This window comes from Mercenaria mercenaria, chromosome 19, assembly GCF_021730395.1.
Source record: "Mercenaria mercenaria strain notata chromosome 19, MADL_Memer_1, whole genome shotgun sequence".
Lineage (NCBI taxonomy): Eukaryota > Metazoa > Mollusca > Bivalvia > Venerida > Veneridae > Mercenaria > Mercenaria mercenaria.
Window position 1 is genome coordinate 4,482,441 of NC_069379.1, and position 25,028 is coordinate 4,507,468.

The 25,028-nt window shown below is 34.1% G+C and overlaps 1 protein-coding gene across 1 annotated transcript in view; it reads right to left on the bottom strand.

Annotated features, from left to right (window-relative positions):
* Positions 1-7,736: 7,736 nt before the first annotated feature.
* The window catches only part of LOC123541815 (uncharacterized), a 112,782-nt gene continuing 95,490 nt past the window's right edge, over positions 7,737-25,028 (bottom strand). The window contains exons 37-45 of the mRNA XM_053532061.1: positions 23,502-23,579; positions 21,404-21,497; positions 19,410-19,556; positions 18,712-18,863; positions 18,107-18,347; positions 17,576-17,703; positions 16,749-16,906; positions 15,608-15,779; positions 7,737-14,752 (exon numbers count right to left, since the gene is read on the bottom strand). Of these exons, the coding sequence (XP_053388036.1) occupies positions 14,513-14,752; positions 15,608-15,779; positions 16,749-16,906; positions 17,576-17,703; positions 18,107-18,347; positions 18,712-18,863; positions 19,410-19,556; positions 21,404-21,497; positions 23,502-23,579 (1,410 nt within the window). The 3' untranslated portion in view covers positions 7,737-14,512. The remainder of the gene's footprint in view (positions 14,753-15,607; positions 15,780-16,748; positions 16,907-17,575; positions 17,704-18,106; positions 18,348-18,711; positions 18,864-19,409; positions 19,557-21,403; positions 21,498-23,501; positions 23,580-25,028) is intronic.

Sequence of the window (25,028 nt, forward strand, 5' to 3'; positions counted from 1 at the left end):
CGCAGATTTATGAATGTTTTTGACAAAAAAATGTATGCGTAGGGAAGGTACTTATGTACCACTGTACCAGATAAACTTGGAAGTTAGTGTGTTGATAATTATTGAATAATATTATAGGTCAGCACATTCTTATTTCACACTTTCTGTGAAAAGTGAACCCATTTTATACTGAGTGTTTGGTAACTGTATAATAAGCAGATGAATGTAAAATGTAAAAGCTTCCTGTGTTGTGAATATTCAGATGTGCATTTCTGGCATAAATGTTGTTGTTTTAAAAACGTCTCCTTTTTTTGTATCTGTATACATTTTGATTGTTAAATAAAACTGTTGATGTACATGTATTTCTGGTATTGTGTAAACTGAACAGCATGTGTTTTGTAAAAAAAAAACAGAACGTTATGATTGATTTGTTAGGGCAGCATTTTGTTGTAATTAATGTTTTGAAATTTGAAATGTGCTTAGACACATATACTAGCTTGTTTATCATTGCTGTCGCATATTTCGTGAGTGTTGTTTTTTCTTCTAAATATTTGCTGAAATATAAAGTTAGCACAGGTTATATATATATATATTATATTATATATTCATTGACTCACTATTATTCCTCTAGATGTCTCATTTGATTTTTGGCATTGTGCCACATTTCTAGTGCTTATGTAAATAATGTCTTTTAACCCCTTCAGAAATGTTTATTTCATACAAAACAATTACAAATTAGAACTTTCATCAGTGCGATCATTATGATAAAATTATTTTGGATGATGAATTGTAAACGGACTATAGTTTGTGAAAACTTTATTCATCTTTTTGTGTATATGACATCTTCTAGAATGTTTTGCTATTCATGAAATTTATTAATAATTATATGAGAAATGTACATGTTTGATTTGTGTTTTAAATAGTTTGTAACTGACAAGCATTCAGACTGGTTTTGTCAATTAAAAAGTAGTTGAAAATGTAAGATTAGCACATGAAGATGAACTAGATCGGTTTCAGTTAGTATATGCCGGTGGGGGATATGGCTGTCTTACAGCTCTTTTACTTTGGATTTGCAAAATCTTGCAAGAACTTCTGTAATTGTTAAATATATTGATTAAATATATGAATAACATATGGGCTGTCTAGACAGACTGCCCTTTTTACTCCCAAGATCTAAATGACACAGCTGTTAAATACATGTATATGAATAACATGAAAGGGACATAACTATTTTAGGAGTGGACATGGTTACCAGGACAACAGAGGTCAAGGTTACAGAGGACAAGGTCAGTATGGAGGTTACCAAGGAAACAGGGGAGGTCATCATCAGGACAGGAATTTTAACAGGAACTACCAAAATAGAGGGGGTTACAACCAGAATTACAGGGGTGGATACAGAGGGGGCTATTATTAGAAGATCAAGGAGCTTGGTAGAGTGCAAAAATGGACAAATTTTCAGAAATTTGGGATGGAGAGTAATTTTGCTTGCAAGTTTTGAAGACAGGTGGAAGCATTTACAGGTTAGCTTAATGTAGATTGGCACTTTGTGTTCAAAATGTACAGAAACTTGGAAAGAAATATTACATACGCAGATTATGAATGTTTTTGACAAAATAAATGTATGCGTAGGAAGGTACTATATGTACCACTGTACCAGATAACTTGGAAGTTAGTGTGTTTGATAATTATTGAATAATATTATAGGTCAGCACATTCTTATTTCACACTTTCTGTGAAAAGGTGAACCCATTTTATACTGAGTGTTTGGTAACTGTATAATAAGCAGATGAATGTAAAATGTAAAAGCTTCCTGTGTTGTGAATATTCAAGATGTGCATATTCTGGCATAAATGTGTTGTTTTAAAAACGTCTCCTTTTTTTTGTATGCGTGTATACATTTTGATTGTTAAATAAAACTGTTGATGTTACATGTATTTCTGGTATTGTGTAAACTTGAACAGCATGTGTTTTGTAAAAAAAAACAGAACGTTATGATTGATTTTTAGGGCAGCATTTATGTGTGTAATTAATGTTTTGAAATTATGAAATGTGCTTAGACACATAATACTAGCTTGTTTATCATTGCCGTCGCATATTTCGTGAGTGTTGTTTTTTCTTCTTAAATATTTGCTGAAATATAAGTTAGCACAGGTTATATATATATTTATATATATATATATCATTGACTCACTATTATTCCTCTAGATGTCTCATTTGAATTTTATTGGCATTGTGCCAACAATTTCTAGTGCTTATAATTATGTAAATAATGTTTTTTAACCCCTTCAGAAATGTTTATTTCATACAAAACAATTACAAATATGAGGAACTTTCTCATGTCGATCATTATGATAAAATTATTTGGATATGAATTGTAAAGGAACTATAGTTGGTGAAAACTGTTATTCAGAGTCTGTCTTGTGCATATACTGCTTCTAGAATGTTTTGCTATTTCATGATTTATTAATACATTAATATGAGAATGTTTTCATGTTCGTGATATATGTGGTTTTTAAATAAGTTTTAACTGACAAGGCATGTCCAGATCTTGGTTTTTATGTCACTATTAATAAAGTAGTTGTTGAAAATGGTAAAAAAAGAAATACCACATGAAAAAAGATTAACCTAGATCGGGGTTGGTCAGTTAGTTTATAGGTTGAGGACGAATAGATGGTTGGTATTTTATCGAAGTATTCCATCTTTCATTAAATCCTCAGCTCCATCAAGCCATTAAAAATGGATTAAAAAAAAAAAAACAAGTAAAAATACATGATTTTGTTTGATACATTCATTGCATAACTTATCACGAATTTTCATTGATGTAAAGCCATTATTGTTTGATGTTGTGCGTCTCTTGTTCTATTGTATAGAATGTTGTTAATCAATTACTGATGTAACGTTGTTAAATCTACAAATTTTAAACTGAACCATAAAACTTACTTGGTTTTTAAAGAATGAGTTAAGTGACTTAAGAAAATGATAGTTTTAAATCATTCATATATGTGATATTTGCAACAAAATAAATGCCCCTATTACCTTACATACACAGTATATGCATTGCTCTTACATTTATTAACCCTTACCCTGCTTCATTTCTATAATGAACCTGTCCATCTTTCAATTTGGACAGTACCATTAACTGTTAAAAGGGTTGCTTACCAAAAAGATATTGACTGAATGGCGAACAGAGCAGACCATGGTCAGACTGCACGGATGTTCAGGCTGATCTTGGTCTGCACTGGTCGCAAAGGCAGAATCACTTGCCGCCGGCAGGCTAAGGGTTAATTTAAAAGTCACATTACGTTTTACTGCTAATATGCAAAATAAGGTATGTGTATTTTTTGTGGTTAACCTTTAAGGAGAATCTTTTCCACGATGATTTGACTAGTCATTAACATTCTACACCTTTGTGTGTGTGTGGAAGCCATTCATATGGGGAAGTTGGCAGTTACTTGCGGAGAACAGGTTTGTACTGGTACAGAATCCAGGAACACTGGTTAGGTTAACTGCCCGCCGTTACATGACTGAAATATTGTTGAAAAACGGCGTTAAACCTAAAACAAACAAACAAACGTGAAAAAGTGAAGAAATCTTTTAAGACTGCCTTTAGAAATCTGAAAAATTGTTGAAAAAGGCATACTAATATAAAAGAATATATTATACATGGACAAGAATGATATGCGTCCTCTTATACCTAACCAGTTACACGTGATACTTAAACTTACACCTTTACTTGTATAAATTTCAGCTTTTGTTGCAATAGTTTATAAGTGCTTGATACTTCAATGATATCTTTGTTAATTTAGTTACAAAATAGTCATGACATAATATCATTAAGCAGTTCAGTTTCTAGTTACATGATCTATTTTTGTTGTTTCGTTAGTTTTTTTTTTTTTTTTTGAAAAGCTAAAATCATGTATATTGCGCCATAGTAGTTGTTATTTGTGTCCTACTCGAGCATCTTTGTAAGATGTATATTGTAGCATGATAATGTTCTGAAACATTTACCATTCTTTCATCGCATTTGTAAAAAAAAGGCTTCATGTTCATAATCAAACAAAATAAATTTCTTGTAAAGAAAATTAATCTTTTGTATTCTTTGATATGCCCCATGTGGTTCTGGGACGATCTGTGTATGAAAAGAATTGTAACCACTGCCTTACCCTTGCATGATCGTAAGAGGCGACTAATAGGGTCTTAACACTTGGTTTTGCAGTAACTCTGTGATTCCAGCAGGTATGCAAATTTTGATTCTATACCTCATGTTTTTATTGCGATGTAAATGAGATGTGGAACCAAAATTTGTAGTCCTGTTTGGCGCCATATAACCTATACTGTGTTGGTGCTCCGTAAAACCCAAATAAATAAAATAAATATTGTTTAATATAACCTTTACCCTGCTAAATTTCTGAAATAGACTCGTCCATCATTCAATTTGGGTAGAACCACTTTTACTCAAAGGGATGGTCACTGGAAATTTGCAAACTGAATAGCGAACAGTGCAGACCATGATCCGAAAGCACAAACCTACGGATCTCAGGGATGCGAGTTCAGTCCATGGGTGGGGCGTATGTTCTCGGTGACGATTTAATAACGGGCATCGTGTCTGACATCATCTGTCCTTCACCTCTGTCTGATGCGGGGGAAGTTGGCAGGTACTTGTGGAGAACAGATTTGTACTGGTACAGAATCCTGGAACGCCGATGAGGTTAACTGCCCACTTTTACATAGAATACTGTTGGAAACTCGGTTAAAACCCAAAACAAACTACCAAAGTCCATGATCAGCCTGCTTGGATGTGCAGGCTGATCTTGGTCTGCTCTGGTGGCAAATGCAAATTCACTTTCTGCCAGCAGGCTTAAGTCGATTGTAGCTCTTGATGAGCTCGATAAAATAAAAAGATACTTTTGAAGCATAAAATGCAACCATCGTAATACATAATTCGTGGGCTTAGCGCAAAACGGTTGTAACTTGTATGAAATAAAGAAGGAGTTACAACCGTTTAGCGTTTAGCCCGCAAATTGTGGTAATTACGGAGTAATCTCACCAGTTTGAGAAGAACTTACATTGACAAATATTTCACAGAAAAGTAATGGTACCAAATTGCTTGAAGCTCATTTTGACTATTTTCGTTTAAGGCTCCGTATGGCTGAAGCATATAATTTACTAGACGGGCTTCAAGCTCAGTCTTTTCTAAAGTGACTGACAGCGAGATGTTACTAAGCTGGCTGTTGGCCATTGTTGCTGGAGCTCAGTTTTACAAGTAAGACTGGGACAATTACTTCGTTTATCGGGTCCGATTCGATTACTAGGTGAAACCGGTTTCAATTTTGCAAAACCACTAATCGCTCTCAAACAATAAACACCCTACAATGTCAATGAAATTATAATACTGTATGCATTTCTTTGACCAGTACATAGATCCATGGTATATACATTGTATCTGCTTAAACACATCAACGTAATCAATAGTCTCTGGTTTGCCTGACATGATAAAATACACCAAAATTTGACTTCCCATCACACTGCTTACAAACGATACAGTCTGTAAGTTTCATTTGAAGTCAGCTGCTGAAAGTAACCTTATACAGCCGTCAGGAAAGAAAACAGCAGTACTGAAACAACATTGTATCTAAACTGTGAGTCATTATTTAATGGACTGGCTAGACTGATAGTTGATGAACGGACTGAAAGCTCAATTTGACCGTCGTGATTTTGAATGAACTGGCTTGAAGCTGACTGTGACTTTGCTGACTGGAGATGAATGTGGAACTGGCTGGAAGCTCAATGTGAGTGTACTGACTGACTGTAGATGAATGTGGAACTGGCTGGAAGCTCGGTGTGAGTGTACTGATTGCAGATGATTTTTTTGTTGTTGGATTTATCGTCGCACCGACACATGATAGGTCATATGGCGACTTTCCAGCTTTAATGGTGGAGGAAGACCCCAGGTGCCCCTCCGTGCATTATTACATCACAAGCAGGCACTTTGGTAGAACCACCGACCTTCCGTAAGCCAGCTGGATGGTTTCCTCACGTGAAGAATTCAACGCTCCAAGTGATGCTCGAACCCACATCGATGAGGGGCAAGTGATTTGAAGTCAGCGACCTTAACCACTTGGCCACGGAGGCCCCTGTGAATGAACCATCTGAATGTTCAATATGACTACATTGGCTGGAGTTCATTTCATCACCACAGAATAGACCTCATTGTGACTAGACTGTGCCTCTTCTATCTTACTATTTTGTCTTTAAAATAATGACGGAAACAGCAATACCTAATGTTATATAATAAAATAATAGTGAAAATGTTAAATAATGCAAGCAATTTGCTGAAAGCGATTAGGCCTACTCTGCAATTACTAACTTGCAATGTTAAGAATAAGAGCTATCACTGAAGATGATGAATGTACCCCCACACACACTTTCACAGTATATATACATTGCAATTTGACACACACAAGATTGCATAATACTAATCTGTGGACTGTGTGTATATAGACTCTATGTATATATTAGCAATTAGGAGTCACCTGTCGCTTTTATTTTTAGATTTGGATTTTCCAGACTGTTCCATTTATTAAATAAGGGTTTGAAAGATATTTGACTTATTTAAAACTATAAATATATTTCAAATACGATACTATACAGATTGAAATGCATCGGTAGCTCAGTTGGAAGAATTGAGGAGTTTTCCCAATGACTTGAGTTTTGCGATTAGGAGGCTGTGGGTTCGAATCCTTCACAGGGCGATTTGTTTTAGGATTAAATTTGTTTTATTTATATTTTACATGCTTTTTTATTTCATTTTATTTCATTTCAATTTCATTCGTACAATTTCAATACATTTCAAACACACACGTTCAATGGAGCATCCTCACACTGGCGGGTGGTGTCGGATTCCTCCGAATTAGTGTCATCAACTAGTTGAAGGACCAAATTGTCAAGAGCTATGTCAACCATGTTGAATAATTCACAATCAAGGAGAGATATTTGAAAAACCTATGTTATATGCGAAAAGAGCAAAATGATACAAGTAATTTAATTCAAATACATGTTTAACGTTCTCATCATCATTTTAAAATGAATGTTAGCAAAATATAAAATGAAAAAAAAAATTGATCTCCGTTGGAATTCAAACTCACAAAAGTTAGATTCTAGAGCCGTACCGCTTACCACTGTACCACGGCGTCTAATTGCCGAAGAGGCAGTCATTTGAATATATAATATAAAAATAAGTTATAAAAAGGTTGGGTATCCCTTTACTGAAGTGGTGTATTCCAGTAACCTTTCAAATCTATTAATAAAAGCGACAGGTCACTCCTAAATGCTAGTAGCATAGTAACAAAAAACAAAGTTGTATAACGTTGCAGAATATTTATCTAAAAGAACGTTACATGCACCATGCACAACTAGGGCTGGTACTGATCACGTGTTGTGTGCAAGGGTTCGGGAGGCGTGCACAAGACTGCATATGCAGACAAAAGACAAAGTCCCATAACTCTGTATTTTTGTTTTCTCAAAGAACCTAATATGCTTAGGCACAACTACTGTTGTTACTGATCACTTGTGTGATGTTTCATTAAATTCATGTAAAGGGGATGAGGAGAGTTGGTGGGCACAAGATTGTGTCTATAGACAGACAGACAGATGGACAGACAGACAACCCGAAACCAGTTTATCCCCCTTACAACTTCATTGTTCTGCGGTACACCAATGAAATGAACCAGACGAGGAAAAGAAAACAGAAGATATCATCAAATTAGCTATCTTTAGACAGCCTTTATTTAAAAGTCCATCAGCAACAAAAAATATCTTGCTTATAATCGATCAAATAACATTAATAAATAATTCAGTCTTTAAAAAATCCAGCATGTATAACAATAGTATATAATTCATAACTCAGTTCATTGTGACACAACATACTATGTAAAATAAGTTAACATATGACATGCACAATTTCTCATCTCTTAAAAGACGGTTACTAAATAATAGGTCAATAGCAATTAGTCCGGTCATATGAACAAAAAAAATTCTGTCACTAAATATAACAGCCTTAGATTCTACAGTCATTATTTCTCTACTTTTTTTTTAAAACTTTACACCTTAAATGTGGCATATTATTTATAATTATTACGTTTATTTTAATAATGATGCGTAAAAGTGTATGACATTTTTACAATAGAAACAGAGTTGAATACCTGACAACAAACGGCCATTTATATTTCAGAAGTTTCTTTTGTAGAATAGACATTTATATTACGCTCTATTTTAAGGTGGTTCTGCACGTTTGGATCGAAATTTTTTCTACAATGTAGAATTTGATTAAACTTTGATTTTTCAAAACTTCGAAATACACTAAGAAAATCGCAACTTTCATAACATTTTCGCGAATTGTTTTTTTTCTAAAATGTAGATTTTAATGAAACCTCTCACAGTGGTAAATAAACATATGGCCTATAATATGGTGAAATAAAGTGTATAGGCCCGTGTGCTTATTTTTGTGGTATTTGGCCATGATTAAAGTGAACCGCCTATTTCAAGCGAATTTTAAGACATTATTTTGAATTATTTAACGTGTCACATGTTTTACTAAGATATTTTAATTTTAGAAATACAGTAACTGTGCCACTTTAATAAATTAACTCATAGCTTGCTATTAATTCATAAACTGATTTTCATTTCCGTACGCTGAATCCAAGCTTAATTCTACGTTTTCCGGACAAGTGACGTTACGAGCAGAACTACCTTAATCTCAAATGATTAGTCATTTAGAAATACCAGGCTCAACAATGTAACCATAGATTTAAAAAAAACAACGACATAAAATAACGGCAGAACAGACCTTTTTATAATGCAATTATAACATGTTTAGAATTTATATCTTTGATGTAGAAAGCCTTAATTGCAAAAACTGTAAATAGGCGCCGTGTCATGAGAAAACCTACTCAGTGCATTTGCGACCAGCATATATCCAGACCAGCCTGCGTATCCGCGCAGTCTTTTCAGGATCCATGCTGTTCTCTTACAGTTTCTGTAATTGCAATAGGCTTTGAAAGCGAACAGCATGGATCCTGACCAGACTGCAGATGCACAGGCTGGTCTGGATCCATGTTGGTCATAAAGCCACTATGTTGGCTTTCCCATGGCACAGCTCAATTATTACTTTACAGTAACTAAAAAATAACATGAAATATTTCAACAATTTCCAGAAACAAATGTTTACTTTTCATTTAACTTTTCATTTAACCCTTACCCTACTAAATTTCTATAATGAACTTGTCTGTCTTCCAATTTGGACCGTACCATTAGCTGTTAAAAGGGGTTCATACAAAACAGATACTGACAGAATGGCAAACAGTGCAGATTTTGATCAGACTGCATGGATGTGCAGGCTGATCATGATCTACACTGGTCGCAAAGGCAGAACCAGTCGTGTCCGACATGGTAAGGGTTAAACATCATAAAATATTCAAATGCTACTGACTGACCTAGAACATAAGATTTTTAATGTTCATTAAAATGCCCGAAATTCTCACTCATAAGTCACCTTTCCTGCTATCAAAATTCCTGCTATCAAAATACATAACAGTATTACCCTAGAATTAAAAGTTGTGCTGCCAAACTGTATCAAGTACTCGGAAATTGCTTAGTGTATATACATTCAATGCTGGACATTCCAAGATACATACTCACACATATTGTATGTAGAAATAGCAAGATGATTCGAAACAAATACTTATAAAAATGCCTAATTACTGGTACTAACGCGTAAAAAAAAAAATCTTTGTCAAAAAATTTTGAAACTATATAAAAAGGTATGAGTAATGTAGAAAAAGTTAAAACAAACTTTTTAAATCATACCCACTGCAAATTGCAACAATATATGTTTGCATAAATCTCTTAAAATTTATTTATCTCTATTGTAAAATGTATCAAATGTTCATTTTAACAGTAATTCTAATATGCTTGCCTCTGTTAAAAGCACTTTTACGCTAGAATGACGTCACATTAACGTGCGGTGACGTCAAAGTTTTTGTTGCGACCAAGAAAGAGCGCTTCTATATTTTATCTACTGTTTTAGATTAAGAGCATATAAGAATCAAAATAATTTATAACACAAACGTGTTTTAACACTATTTATACACTCGGGTGGTGATACGTCGTTCAAATAATTTCAATTGCGCTGCACCCTCGTGAAATTATTACGCCCGACGTATAACCACCCATCATGCATAAATAGTGTTAAAGCACTCTTTTGCTATAAATTATTTCTTAAATCAAGAATATAATGCGTCTATTATCTCCAATTTAAGGAAAATGACCTTTAGCAGAAAAAACAAAACTAATCCATTCTGTCTTTATTTTCTGTAAGTCAAAAGGTTAATCTCTTAACAAAACTAACCTTAAAAGTTCCATATATGTTATCCATACAAAGAATAAACCTAACTTCTCGAAGGCAGGGACCCTTATTATGTAACGACTTATGGACGAGACAGTGAATGAGACAGACTTATGGGTGAGTATATATGGTAATTTTTAACTAAACATTCAACTGTTATGCTTTATATTACATGTGTATATGGTATACTAACTAAATCTAATTGTCAAAATAAGCGCAAGTTTTGATTTCGCAAAAATATCTTTGATTCTATAAAGCGTGCAAAAAGGCACATGAAATGCAACAAACTGTTTTCAAATAATATAACCAGTAGCTAAATTTAACTTTAAATGTGCCACGCCATGGGAAAACCAACATAGCAGCTTTGCAACCAGCATGGATCCAGACCAGACTGGGCAGATCCATGCTGTTTTCTAATTGCAATAGGCTTTGAAAGCAAACAGCGTGGATCCTGACCAGACTGGTTTGGATCCATGCTGGTGGCAAACGCATTAAGTTAGTTTTCTCATAGCGTGGCTCATAAGTGTTTGCCTTGAATAGTGCACGTACAGTGTAGTTACATGTAGTAAACCTTTTTGTTGATTTTTATTTAAAATGGAATTCTTTGGAATGTGTCACAGGGCAAGAGGAAATTGTGCTGCTAGTGTCCAATATATAATCATAGCATGAGCCAATCAAATTGAAGTACATAACACTTTCAGAGATTAAAGTTTGTAGAAGTCATAGCCAATCTGAAAATGTTTCCAGAATATAACTTTATGGCACGGAGAAAAGATAACGCGCAAGAATTTACCATTTGAATAAAACTTCACTAGTAGGCCATATTTCATTTTGAATTTTACAAAAACTTTGGTGAAATAACCATTGTATTCAAGTTCATCTTACAATTTGTGACACTTGAAATGTTGTGGTTCTTTTAAGAAGTTTTAGTACATTAATAAATGATCTGTGATCAATCTATGCTAGGGTGCACCAAAATAAAAAAAAAATTCTAAAAGCTATCTACCTCACATAATACTATAACGCAAAGGGTTGCAGGTGACTAGGGTACTCTATGTGTAAACCATCCAACATTTCATACGTCCATTCCTTGTAGTTCTACTCCATGTATAAATAACAAGCTTTCATAGTAAGAAAAAAAAGATATATAACAAAGGTATAAAGGTTTAAGAATGATATCTTTATACATGTAACAACCAAACATTTCACTGACACTAGATAAAAGAAAACTGATTAACTTTAATGACATACAGATTCAAAAAATCTATAAAACAGTTTTACCTGCTGGTGTCATTGTGCACTCGGAATCGAGGGGTATGGGTGGGGTACTGATAAGTTTAGTCTCAGATTACAATCCCCAAAGTCCCTTACACATAATGATACACACCGGTATATATTTCTTTACTGACTTATAACAAATTTTCAGTGTGCTGTAGTATGCTTACCATATACATTCGCTTATAAGGCGAACTCGCTTATAAGACGCACCTCTAAATCGGACATGCAATACGGCGTTTCTTTTGCTTTTAATTGCCTTGTAGTACACCCTTATAAGATGTTCCCCATTCTTGACTCCTAATAATATGTCTTCACTTCAAACAGTGGGTGTTACCTATGGCAGGAGTTAGAACAGACTAACCCATGGGATGTCAAATTTTAGGAAAAACTTAATGCTTCGAAAGAAAATCCTGTCCACTGACTTCTTGTGGAATTAACAGTAACCTGTATGTGATGACGAAAATTCATTTTTGGAAATGGAAATTTCAAAATTACACATAAAATGGCATCAGAAACTTTACAGAGAAACTTTCAGTGAAATTAGCACTTCATAAAGCCATTTTGGAATTATAGAATATTTAATACCGCCACTTTTGAAAAATAAAATTTTTCATTCAGCCATTTTGGACATACAAAAATTTTCGTTCACCAATTTTTGATATACCACAAAATTTTATTCAGCCATTTGGAAATTCTGAAAATTTCATTCAGCCATTTTTGAAATATGGAAAGCGTCATTCAGCTTTTTTGTTATGCCATTTAGGAAAGAAGGCTATTTGGTTTTGAGAAAGCCTTGATGTCATTTTGTTAAAAAGACGATGCATTCCTCAGATTTAGACCTCTGGCCATTTATGAAGTTTCCTGCTTAACTAATTTTCATAAAAAGCATGCACAAAAAATTGTATGTGAATATTTTGTCAGCATTTATTTTTCATCTCATAAATAGCAATCTTAAAATGCATACAATGCATTTAATATATTATTTACAAATATTAAAATGAGACAAGTATATACTGGGAATGTACAAAGATTATTATACATGAATATATAATCAGATATTTTCATAAAGCTCTTGTCATCCGAACATAAAACTATACATTAGCTAATAAATTTCCAGCCTATTTAACCTTGCATATATTTACACCAGGGCCTCCACTGGGCCTCCGGAAGTTGTAGCCTCCTTTTTAGAGAAACTGCCAAATTGAAGTTGAATTGCTGAAATTTGGCCACATTTTAACAAAATTCTTGTAGCTACTTTCAAAAATCTGCAGCCAGTTCTTTGAATTTGTAGCATTTGGCTACACTGGCAAATGGCAGTGGAGGCCCTGTAACACGTAAATAAACACTGTCTACATCGTTCTTGCAACAGGCAGTATAGCTGATATCTAATCTAATTAACATCTGTCAATGTTCTATGCTCAACATGTACACCTGGGTGTTCAAAATCTAAATTGTAGGCATGAGCCCATTTCAATCAAATTTTCAAAGTCTAAGATGTAGACATGATTCAGTTAACCTTATCCACTCAACCTCAGGTGCCCCTTCAGAACCTTGAAGAATATGTTCCAAGCATTACAGAAATCACGCTTTGTGAAAATATCTGCCTATACAATATGAAAAAAAGCACCTTACTGGGGTAAATGCATCTATTCGAATATCTCATAAAGTATACCTATGGTAACGAATGATCACTTGATGACAATTTACAATTCACTCATTCTCTTTTGGTACATCTTTGAAGTAACCTAGAGCTACCATACTTTTAGTACATTTATCACATATTTGGAATCATGTCATTATTTGCAGATATGCTGTTTTTGGAATATCATTCAAATAACATAGAGCTAAATTATTATAGTATTTATCACATTCATGGAATGTTACATGTTTCAATACAGCCCAGATATTAGGTACTACACTAAAATTGATAGAAATTCTCCACTTCTTTAAAGGGACATGCCTCGTGACAATTATCTAGGTCGTAAATTTTGAAGCAAATTGTAACATCTGTAAAATATCAAAAATCATTGTTACTTAAGTTGACATTTTACATGTATGACATGAAGAACATCAAAATTCCTTTTGTTATACAACAGCCTTTTACTGTATGTCTACTAACATAGACAGCTGTTATACACACAGTTCTATGCACTGTACAGGCTACAAGTGTTTTTAAATATATGCTATACAACACACAATGACTTGCTTTGTTTCTCCTTTTTATTAACTACAAAATGACTAATCTGGAGCCATACCTCTCTAAAATTTAGTTCTCCTTTCTTCGTTTTAACCATTTTCAAATGCCTAATTTTATTATCTGTAACAGACTTTATAATGTAACAACTGTCAGTCTTTTTCTAGAACTATAACATTTGTATGGGAATGGAGATGAAACCTCCCTCTAACTGCACAAGATTATAAAAAAGCTCTATTGCTTGCCACACAAGTATGTACAAAATACTAGAATACAATTCTGTCATTCATTTTAAATGATTTTTTTTCAAAAATTCCAGCGAGGTATAATTTTTGTAATTGTTATTTGCAGGAACGTATCTCATTTAATTCTCAGGATATATCTCTTAATATCACAGTATTTGTATTCATCAATTATTTCTGTATAAATAAAGTAGTTCCAAATTCGAAAAAAAACAAAACAGGTTGCATAATTTATGTTAGTTTAAACTTAACAAATAAGAAAAAACAATGCACAACTCACACTGCTACAACAGTAAATCACTAGAAAACCAAAAACGGTCCTTCTTGATTTTCATACATTCATAGTTTGAAAATTCCATTCTTCTAATCAAATTAAGTAGATGCACTTGATTATTACTCTCCTCATGGGAACATATTCTATGATCTAGTCACCAGGTTTCCTAAATGTAACTGTTCTGGAACCTCTATACTTTCTAGCGATATTCTGGAAGGATTGAATGGGAAAGTCACTGAGTATGAAAACTTTAAGTCCATCAAGAGGGAAGTGTCCCTGTGATCCCTTTCTTTCAACTTTTGTTGAATTTTGCGTATAAATGATATTGGCACTCGTTCCTCGAATTCGTCTACCGGTGTATACAAGTTCAGTATCTTCACAATCTGAAATGAATTTTAAATTGTTTTAATTATTTACTGGACTAAAATATGATCTGTTTCTTTAAACAGAATTCTAATATGCTTTTCTCTGTTAAAACACTCTTACCCTAGAATCCTGAATGACATCATGTTAACATGCTGTGATGTCAATATTTTTGTTGCGACCAAGAAAGAGCGCTACTTTATTTTTCTATCTACTGTTTAGATTAAGAGCATATTAGAATTGAAATAATTTATAGCAAAACTGTGTATTAACACTATTTATACACTTGGGCCATAATTCGCTGTTAAAATAATTTCATGAAATTATTACCCCCAACTTATCGTGCGCCCATCGTGCATAAATAGTGTTAAAACACTCTTTTGCTATAAATTATTTCTTAAGTAACATGACTTAAGGCAGACTTATGATGGGAATTATAGAGAATGACCTAATGTAGTTGACTTGTTAGTCATATGGCAATTTTCCAGATTTTCATGGTGTACCTCCAAGCACTATTTAACCCACAAACAGGCACCTGGGTAAAACAACTAACCTTCCTTATGCCAGCATAATGGCTTCCTCACACGAAGAATAGCACACCCCGAACGAGGATTCAAACCAACAGTGACAATAGGCAAGCGATACAGTAGGCAACCTTAGCCACACTGTCAGGGAAGCCCCTAACAATATACAGACTTATCTTACATTTTCACTTGTAACTTACTTAATGCCATTTTAGAATATATATTGCATCTGTGTTTACTCAGGAAAGATATTTCAATATTAAACTGAATCAAACAAATATCCTCTATGTATAAAGATCCATTGCAGTAAACACCTTTATAATGTAAATATCACTATATGATCTTATTTACCTGAGGTGCAGTAAGTTTGGAGCACATTTCATACACACTTTCCACGTCGGCATCCGTCTTTCTCGCCTGGAGAAGTTGAGATGCCTGTACGATTGGTTCTAGTGTACTACCCGCCCCCGATTCCTGTAGTTTATTATCACGTAACCACTGTTCCAGGTGGGAAAGATTATACCTGAAATAGATACATTGTTCATAAGAATCAAGAGTTTTGACATCTACTGTGAAATCATTAATATTCCTGGGGACTAATTTTTGTGGATTTCATGGTTGTGTCAATCCACAAAATTTAATCCCAACGAGTAAACAAGTAAATCCCAACAAGTAAAATTCCTACTCATTTTATGTTCAAACGTTGTAATCCACAAATTCATATCCCCACAAAATTGCCGTTTTGACCAAAACCACGAAATTTCATGCCCACGAAATTAAATGATTTTACAGTATATATTAAGCCAACGTGTTTTTGCTGGACAATAATACCCACACAGCAATGTGCCTATCAAACTTAAAAATCGCAAGTTAAACTATTTCAAGTTATTGAGCAGAAACTGAATTGCTAACAGATAGATGGATGCCAAGCACAATTACATAACATGTCCATCTGGTCATTTTACACGATATAAATCACGACTTCTGACGCATATAACTCAAAATCATTGAGTCCATGGTGATTAGCTTGTTTTTTTTTTTTTTTTTTTTTTACTAAACAGTCACTACCGGTATAATCTTTACCCAAGACCCCTGGACATCAAATTAGCATGAGTCATTCACTGCCCAAGAGCAATATCCCTGACCAAATTTGACTGCTATTTTTTTTATTAACAATCAGTGTTATCTTAAAACCCTATCTGTAGGCATTGACAATATGCTTGACAAGTAAGACAATCATAGGTCCTAGAGTTCTGAAGATATTGTGCATAAATATTTTTTAGTAACAGTCATTGTGACCTTCACTTTTGATCCACTGATTATTCATCTATTACCAAAGAGCTAAATGCCTATCAAGATTAAGGACTGTAGGTCAAAACATTGAACAGACACAGTTTTTGTACAAATGGTCACTGTGATGCTGAACCAATGACCTTTAGTATATCTAATTGTGTAATTCTTTTGTACCTAACTTACAAAATATAGTTCCTACCTGATTTGCATGCCTTTAGACCAGTTACACATATCCTTCCTCAGCAGTAGATTATTGAGTGCGCTTGCACCGAGGAAATAATACAGTTGGCGGAATATCTGCTTGGTAAGTTCCGGATCAACAGCATGCTGGGTTAACACTCGCACAAACATGTTCATCTGAAAGAGATCGAAAAAGTTCCCTGTGTAATATAATACTTCTGTTTGTTTTAGACTTGCATTTTGAATCTGGTTTAATACAGTCATTTTTTTTCTTGAGTATTTCTACATTTCTACTTTTTGAAAATAAAATTATCTATCTACGGATATCTAAGTTGACAATACCAATGTTCCAAAATTTTACGTCTGCTTCCCTACTGAAATATATACCAAGAGCAAATTAGATGAGAAGGAACTAATAAATATATCCAAAGATTTTAAAAGTGTATGTAAATAAAGTCTATCAAAAAATTCTTTGGAAGTATAGAATGCATCTAAGCAAAATAACAGCCAACTTTGAGTCTGTTAATAAGAGGTTATGAAATATGCACGTTTTCCCTTGGGTTATCTTTTCATAGCTTTAAATTACATACAGTAAGTTTATACTAATTTGCTTTAGCTTGACTATGATGAAAGCAACCACTCTTTAGTCCGCTTCCTGGAAAAAACAGTACTGGTGTCATATGACAAGTCATGGTTGTGACCCCAGTGGGCTCAAATCCAGGACCCATGGTTTGACCGGCCGACACCTTATCCACCAGACCACTGCTCCCCTTGTTACATACAGTTCTTTTGTAACACTTGCAGTTTTCAGAGTGTATCCAAGGAGTGTAAATGAACGAGACTTACAGATTTCATGAGTGTATCTAGGGAGTGCTCGGGTGTATCTTCGGCTCTACTACTGCTGCGGCCTCTCAGTCCGCTGGGTTTGCTCCCAGTAAGGCCTGCTATAGCTTCATGTTCTAATACTGCAGACACTGAAACACAAAGAAAATGAAAAATTATCTTCTGTAGAAGTAATAGAATCAAAACCACATCTGCATTCAAAATCATAAAACTTTGATTGGGGATCAGTGTCAGAATGAAGCTTTGCCATCAGTCAGTTTCAAATGTGATTTCAAAATAAATCAACTAAACACTGGACTAGACAGGTCTCAAAATATATACACTGGAAAGAACCTTTACATTTAACCAAAAACTCACAAATTATGACTTAACTTATTACTTAAACAGAAATAAATTGAACAAATTTTTTAAAAATGCAGGCTACCTATATATATTTTCTATAATAACAGGAAATTTATCATATGTGATTCCTATACAAATTGTTTTTAAATTTTCCATTTGTTTTGCAATATAATACATTTAGTTACAACATACCAATTGAAGGCTGAATTGTGGCTTCCAATAATTTGATCAAAGTTTGGTAAATCCACACCGCTAAGTCACTGAACACTTGTCTATACTCCGCTAGGTCAAAGTTTCTTAGACAGTGTTCATTTTGTCTTGGCGTGTTCTCCGTTTGGAACTGTTTCTCTCCGCTGTATTGTTTTAACGTGTGCAAGAAGCGACATGTGTTTGCTAACCACAATGTGACCCTCTCTATGTCATCATGATGTTTCTGGAAAACATGTAAGTAAATACAGTTACACTTGTGCTAAAGACAATGTGTGAACAGAGACCTGTAAACTCGGACCACCTTTGAACAGAGATTTTTTAACAAATTCATAAATCATCTGTAACAGAGATCTGTGAACACAGCCCACCTGTGCACACAGACCTTCTGTGAACAAAGATCACCTGTGAATAGAGACAATCTGTGAACCGGAATGATCTGTGGCTTTTCCTTTAAATAAACTGCAACCTGGAGCATTTGTGACATTAAAATAAGTTTTTAATTAAAGATGGATCAAAAGTAATTTTTTTTAAGTTTTGCAAATACTGCTCAAGTTAAGGAACGTAATAAATAAAATATTCGAGCATACCTTGACAACTTTCTTGATACCATTGATAGTACTGGTGAGGAAGGATCGTACTTTTTCATCGTCATTTACGTAGTCTGTCTGCCGTACACACATAAATAACAGGTAAGCTGGTAGACCGGGCAAGAAACCAGATGCAACTTTTGGCTTCAAATCTGAAATACAGAATAACTAGAAAATAACTATATCATACCTTGCAAGCATATTCAATTACAAAGCAAAATTTTAATATCAAAATTGTGAAGCATAAATTACCAGCAGCAACAACAGAATATGCAAATAAGGTAAGCACTTTATATTATGGTAATTTTAGCTGAAAATCTGATATGAGGTCAACTGTCAAAGCTCTATCTAAATCAGTGCTCAGCATAAATTATGCAAATTAGCACTTTTTTCTCAGTATCCTTTGATCCTTATTTCTGAAAATTTTTGAGCCATGCCATGAGAAAACCAGCATAATGCGTTTGCGACCAGCATGGTTCCGGACCAGCTTGCACATCCGTGCAGTCTGGTCAGGATCCATGCTGTTCACTTTCAAAGCTTATTGCAGTTAGAGCAACTGTTAGTGAATAGCATGGATCCTGACCAGACTGCTGGTCTGAATCCATGCTGGTCGCAAATGCACTATGCTGGTTTTCTCATAGTGTGGCTCATATTTCTTGCACATGAAAACCCTGTGACACTATAACTGCTACACATACCTAAGATAAGGACTTTGATGAGTGGCGTCTCGTCTTCTTTCTTATATTCTAACATGCCGAGGTAGTTCCTCTCTCGGTGTTTAATCTGTGCCACGTTCTCCACGCTCTTTGTCTCTTCTCTCTCCAGCTCGGCTTGAATCTCCGCAGCTATAAATATAATCAAATGTTATAAAGTAAATTTTGTTGTTCTTTGTTGATGAAAAATGAGGGTTTTTACATTTTTATCCCCGTACGTAAAATACAGATGCAAGTTTTACCCTTGTGCAAATCAAATTAATACACAAGTGCTTGAAGAGCTAAAACCCCTTAGCTTCCTATGTATATGCTTGTTGTGTAGAAAACTGACTTTTTCATAAATATTTTAAGTAGCAAGTTTGGATATTGCAAAATTCATAAGTATCAATCCAGGGACACCTTTTCATTTTACAAAATGAAGTTATATATTCTTATCTACATACAACACTTTTTCTCAAAGAAGTGGGTCTATTAAAGCTAGAATTTAAAAACTCTTTACACAGGAATTCTAAATTGGTAAAACAAAGCCTTCAATCTCTAGCATTATTTAATTCGGTTCATGTACTTTCCTAAAACACACTGACTCAACTTAAGCAGAACAACTATAAAAATACAATAACATTCAAATTTCAAAAAAAAAAAAAAAAAAAAAAAAAAAATAAATAAATAAATGCACACATCTAAATTTATTAACTTAAGTGGCATTTTAAACATAACTTATGGAAGGTAGACAGATGTTTACTACACAATTAACATACAATTTTGGATGCAAACCTGAACCTGTATGAAACTATCAAGTGATAGGAAGGCTTCATCATGTTAAGAATCATATCATTGCTAGACTTGAACCAACAGTGGTGTTGAGGGGAAAATGATTCAAAATAAACTAGAGCTGCTTTTGAGAACAGCGGATGTCTCCCACAACTGCCTAACCATCTGAATAGTAGTATATGAGTTAACCATGCACAAAGACCTCAACTGCCTTATCAGGCTTTCAGTGCTTTGATTATCAAAAACAAGTTTCAAGGGCAATTATTCCGATTTGGCTAGTTACTTAACTTGGCCAAGGACTTACTGGCAAAAACATTGTGGTAAAGTTTGGTGGAGATCAGATAGGAAATGTTCGACTTCGAGTGCGGGAGTTAATCAATATGTCTTCCACACTGTTAGGTGGGAGACATAACTAAATAAGCCATGCTGCCCCTTTGATGGAGTAACACATTATATCTGTCTACCTCAAGACATGCGAAAAATAAATTTTTGCACACAAATGCATACATAACATTATTACTAACTTACACAAAGACACTCAAAATAAAAATTACATATAGAGTAAGATCTTACCAGTAGTGGGGCTAAGAGAGACAGAGGAAGAGAGGGGGGCTCGGAATATTTTGGGTATCCCTGGTATAGCAGCAATAAGACAGAAGAGTATAGGTCTGTGAAACAATGTGTTAAATGACAGAACAGAACGTTTATTTCCGAACCATATTTTTTACTTACAAAGTTGATTGTGTAAGAATATTACTCCAGAATGGCTATTTGTCTGGATTTTTCTTTTAACAAACTTAGTGCATCCATTTAGAACTGAATTTCCTTAAATATCCTAACATATGCACAATTTCTGTAACTGATACTGCACACAGCAGTTGACACTGTATGCGACAGCTGATATTGTGCAAAGCAACAGTTGACACTGTGCACAGCAGCTGATACTGCACACTGCAACAGACACTGCACTCTTTCATATATTATAAGCAGTAATACCAACATCTAGAAGCATTTAAAGTTAAAACTTTTCTAAATTTTAGAAAAAAACTATTGCATAAGAATAAAAGTTCCCTTCAGGAAGGTTTTAAAGCAAAATACCTCTCCAACAAGGGATAAATGTGTAACAAACTCTATTACCCATAAGCATTAGGTGCAAAGCTGATTATGTTAGACTTTGAAAGAAGAAATAAGATTTTTCCAAAGCATACCTTCCCCATCTTTCATTCTCTTTGCATAAATCTTTAACATCTTCTTCAACTTTCGTATCTGATCTGCTTGCTTGTCTATAACTTCTCTCAAATCCTGAAAGTAAACAAGTATTCATAAAATTTATCTGTGCCTAAACTTCATGACTTTTTAAAATAACTTTTTTTCCCAATACATCTGCAATAAGATGCTGCAAAAGACAAAACAAACATCTTATAAATGAATCAAGCAGTATGAGTCATTTCAGATCTTTTTCTTCTGTTAAAAATTTATTCTGCTATTTTCCATACATGTGATAAGTTCAGAATCCCAAAACTGAAGGTTTGCCATTTTTCAGCTGGAGTTGTGGTCTCAAAACTGGAGGTTTTTTATCGACATAAATTAAGCGCGCGGACACATAACTTAGAGACAAATTCCAGTATTTTTGGCCACACAATAATGTATACACCAGAAGAAACAGTCCTCATAACTCTTGATTTGAATTTTGACAGCGTTATGCCACTTTTTAACTTACATTTTTTTGTTAAAGTTTTATATAATGTCTAATATATCTGTTACATTCAAAGCTATTGACTATTATGCCCCTTTTACTGGCAAAGCTTTAATTCAGAGTCAATCACTGAGAAAAGTCGAGCATGCTATCTTACAGAAGCTCCCTCTTGTTCTAACTTTAAACTTTCTTAACAGATTAATTTGTAGAAACAAAGTCTCAATTTAGGTCTGAAATGGTGGTGAACATGCATTAACATTATTCTACTCGAGGACTGAAAAAAAAACGAAGCTTTATATTGGTCTGAACACAACTCATAAATTATGTAAATTCCTTACCCCACCTACTTTCGTATAAAAATACTGATGATTTTGGCATGAAAAATAGAGAACAGAAATGCATCAACATGTTATTTACCCATACCAAAATAATGTAAATTGATATTATCAAATAAATGAGTGTGTAGTTTCATCCAATTTTCAATGAAATACGTCCGATTTTAGTAAGAAATTAATTTGGTAAACATTGGAAGAAAATGGCGTAACTGCGTAAGGGGAAATAACACTCCTGTTCTAAAAATAGTAATGGGTTGGTTTTTCCAACAATATTACCGCACAAAACTTTTTTTGAATAATTGAAATTCATTTCAGTTGGGAATTATTTCTTATGACTGGGAGTTTTTTGCTTCAAATTGGTAAAAAAATGGAGCCTAACTGGCATTGAGAATGGGCCGATATTTGGCCCCGTGAGACAGGTGGAAAAGGCCCTGCTTGTCTAATCCCTTATCAAAACAAACTATAATTCACCTGTGAAAAACAGCTCTTTCCTCCAGCTATATGCGTGTCAAACATGTATAATACACAACAGTCGGTGACACTTTCATTTACTGTGTAAACATGTTTGGCACTCCTCGGTAATTATCAACCCATTCATAATACTGATTTTTTTTTTTTGAAAAGCGGGAGAAATATGGCTTTGGTCGGGAGATGGGAGGCAAGGTGAAAAAATCGGGATTTTGACCCTCCCGCGCGGGAGATCACATGTATGTATTTTCATAAGGTTCAAGTGTGCACAAGATTATAACTAGTGGACAGCTGAAGTAATATATTAGATTTTGTCTGCAAAATGGGTATTTTCAAAATGGGTATTTTCAATCTGTTTTCTATTTGTAAATACCAAGTTTTCTATCTGTACATACCAAATTTTCTTTTGTACATACCAAGTTTTCTATTAATTTTTTACATACCAAGTTACCAATTTTTCTATTTGTACATACCAAATTTTCTATTTGTTTTGTACATACCAAAATTCCAAGTTTTCTATTTGTACATACCAAGTTTTCTATCTGTTCATACCAAATTCTCTTTTGTGCATACCAAGTTTTCTATTAATTTTTTACATACCAAGTTACCAATTTTTCTATTTGTACATACCAAATTTTCTATTTGTTTTGTACATACCAAAATTCCAAGTTTTCTATTTGTACATACCAAGTTTTCTATTAATTTTGCACATACCAAGTTTTCTATTTGTACATACCAAGTTTTCTATTAATTTTGTACATACCAAGTTCTCTATTTGTACATACCAAGTTTTCTATTTGTACATACCAAGTTTTCAGCAGTAAGCCTTGTAATCTCATGTTGCATTGTAGCCTCAATCTTAGCGTCTGATGTGAGCGACAGACTCTGCAAGTACAGAAAATAAAACATTTTACTGAAATACAAAATTAACAAGTTACAAAACATTTTCTTCAAAATTTATTCTGCTATGGCCATATTAATCTACATTATGTCTTCATGGTTTTAAAGCTGGGTTCGGGAACCAGTCTAAATGTTCTGGCCTGCCACTGGTCAATTTCAGGGCTGACCACTGAATCAACAATGGAGTCTCCAGGCCTTGTTTCTGTAATCTTCAGATCTTGGCCAGTACTGACATAAATTTATGCAGGAAACTGATCGCTTCCACAAAACGAACCAGAAACTGACCATTGTCCAGTCTATTTTCTGAATGGGACAAGATAACCTCGGCTATTTTCACACATAAAATCCATTCTAAACATTTAAACATCTTTATTGTTATATTTAAGCCGCACCATGAGAAAACATAGTGCGTTTGCAACCAGCATGGATCCAGACTAGCCTGCACATCCGCGCAGTCTGGTCAGGATCCATGCTGTTCGCTAATGGTTTTTCTAATTGCAATAGGCTTTGAAAGTGAACAGCATAGATCTTGACCAGACTGCGCAAATGCGCAGCCTGGCCTTGATCAATGCTGGTTGCAAACACACTATGCTGGTTTTCTCATGGCGCGGCTCATATTGTAATGCAAAGATTCTTCCTGTATGCACCAATTAAGATACTGTTAAACAGATGATAGGATGCCAAACAAAATCAAGGAAAACACATCACGTTTTCCCCATTTTGTATGAAACTTTTATAATATTTACATAAATTTCCATTGTAAACTTCCTTCTTATATTCAAACGGATGTAGTACAGCTACTTTATGTCAAGAAAAAACACATCAAATATATCAGATATCAAAACAGAATAACTTGATAATGTTTCAACAATCAATAGCATCATAATTATATGAACAAATGAACAATGATGAACAGTTGTGACTAAAAAAAATATTTTCTATGAGTAAGTACATAAGTTTCTGTATGTATCTTTATGCCAAGTTAAAAAGGCACAGTGATACCCTAGGAATCCTTTATTATCAGTAATGAGATTTAAGGAAATTTCAGTTTCAGTTCAGAAGTTAATTCTAATAGAAGAAACATATTCTAGACAAAGACAATTTTTCAGTTTAAGGAGGTGTCCCACCTCTTAGGATTCCACTGTACATATTTCTCCTAATTCATCAAGTGTAATTTAGAATAAGTCTGACTGTATCTTTCTGTTACCTTAAAAAATGACCTAACTGTACTTTGTATCACTGAGAAGTGGTAAAACTTAACCATTTAATTATGTAATTATGTGCCATTTATAAGCGACTTCTCGGTATTTTTTCATGTCACATATTAGTAAAACTTCCATGCAGTAAGTTTAAATGTTATTGCATTCTATCTTGCCCTTAAATTTGAGCTGACTAACAACAGCCGTTTCACAATACATATGATGTATTATGCGC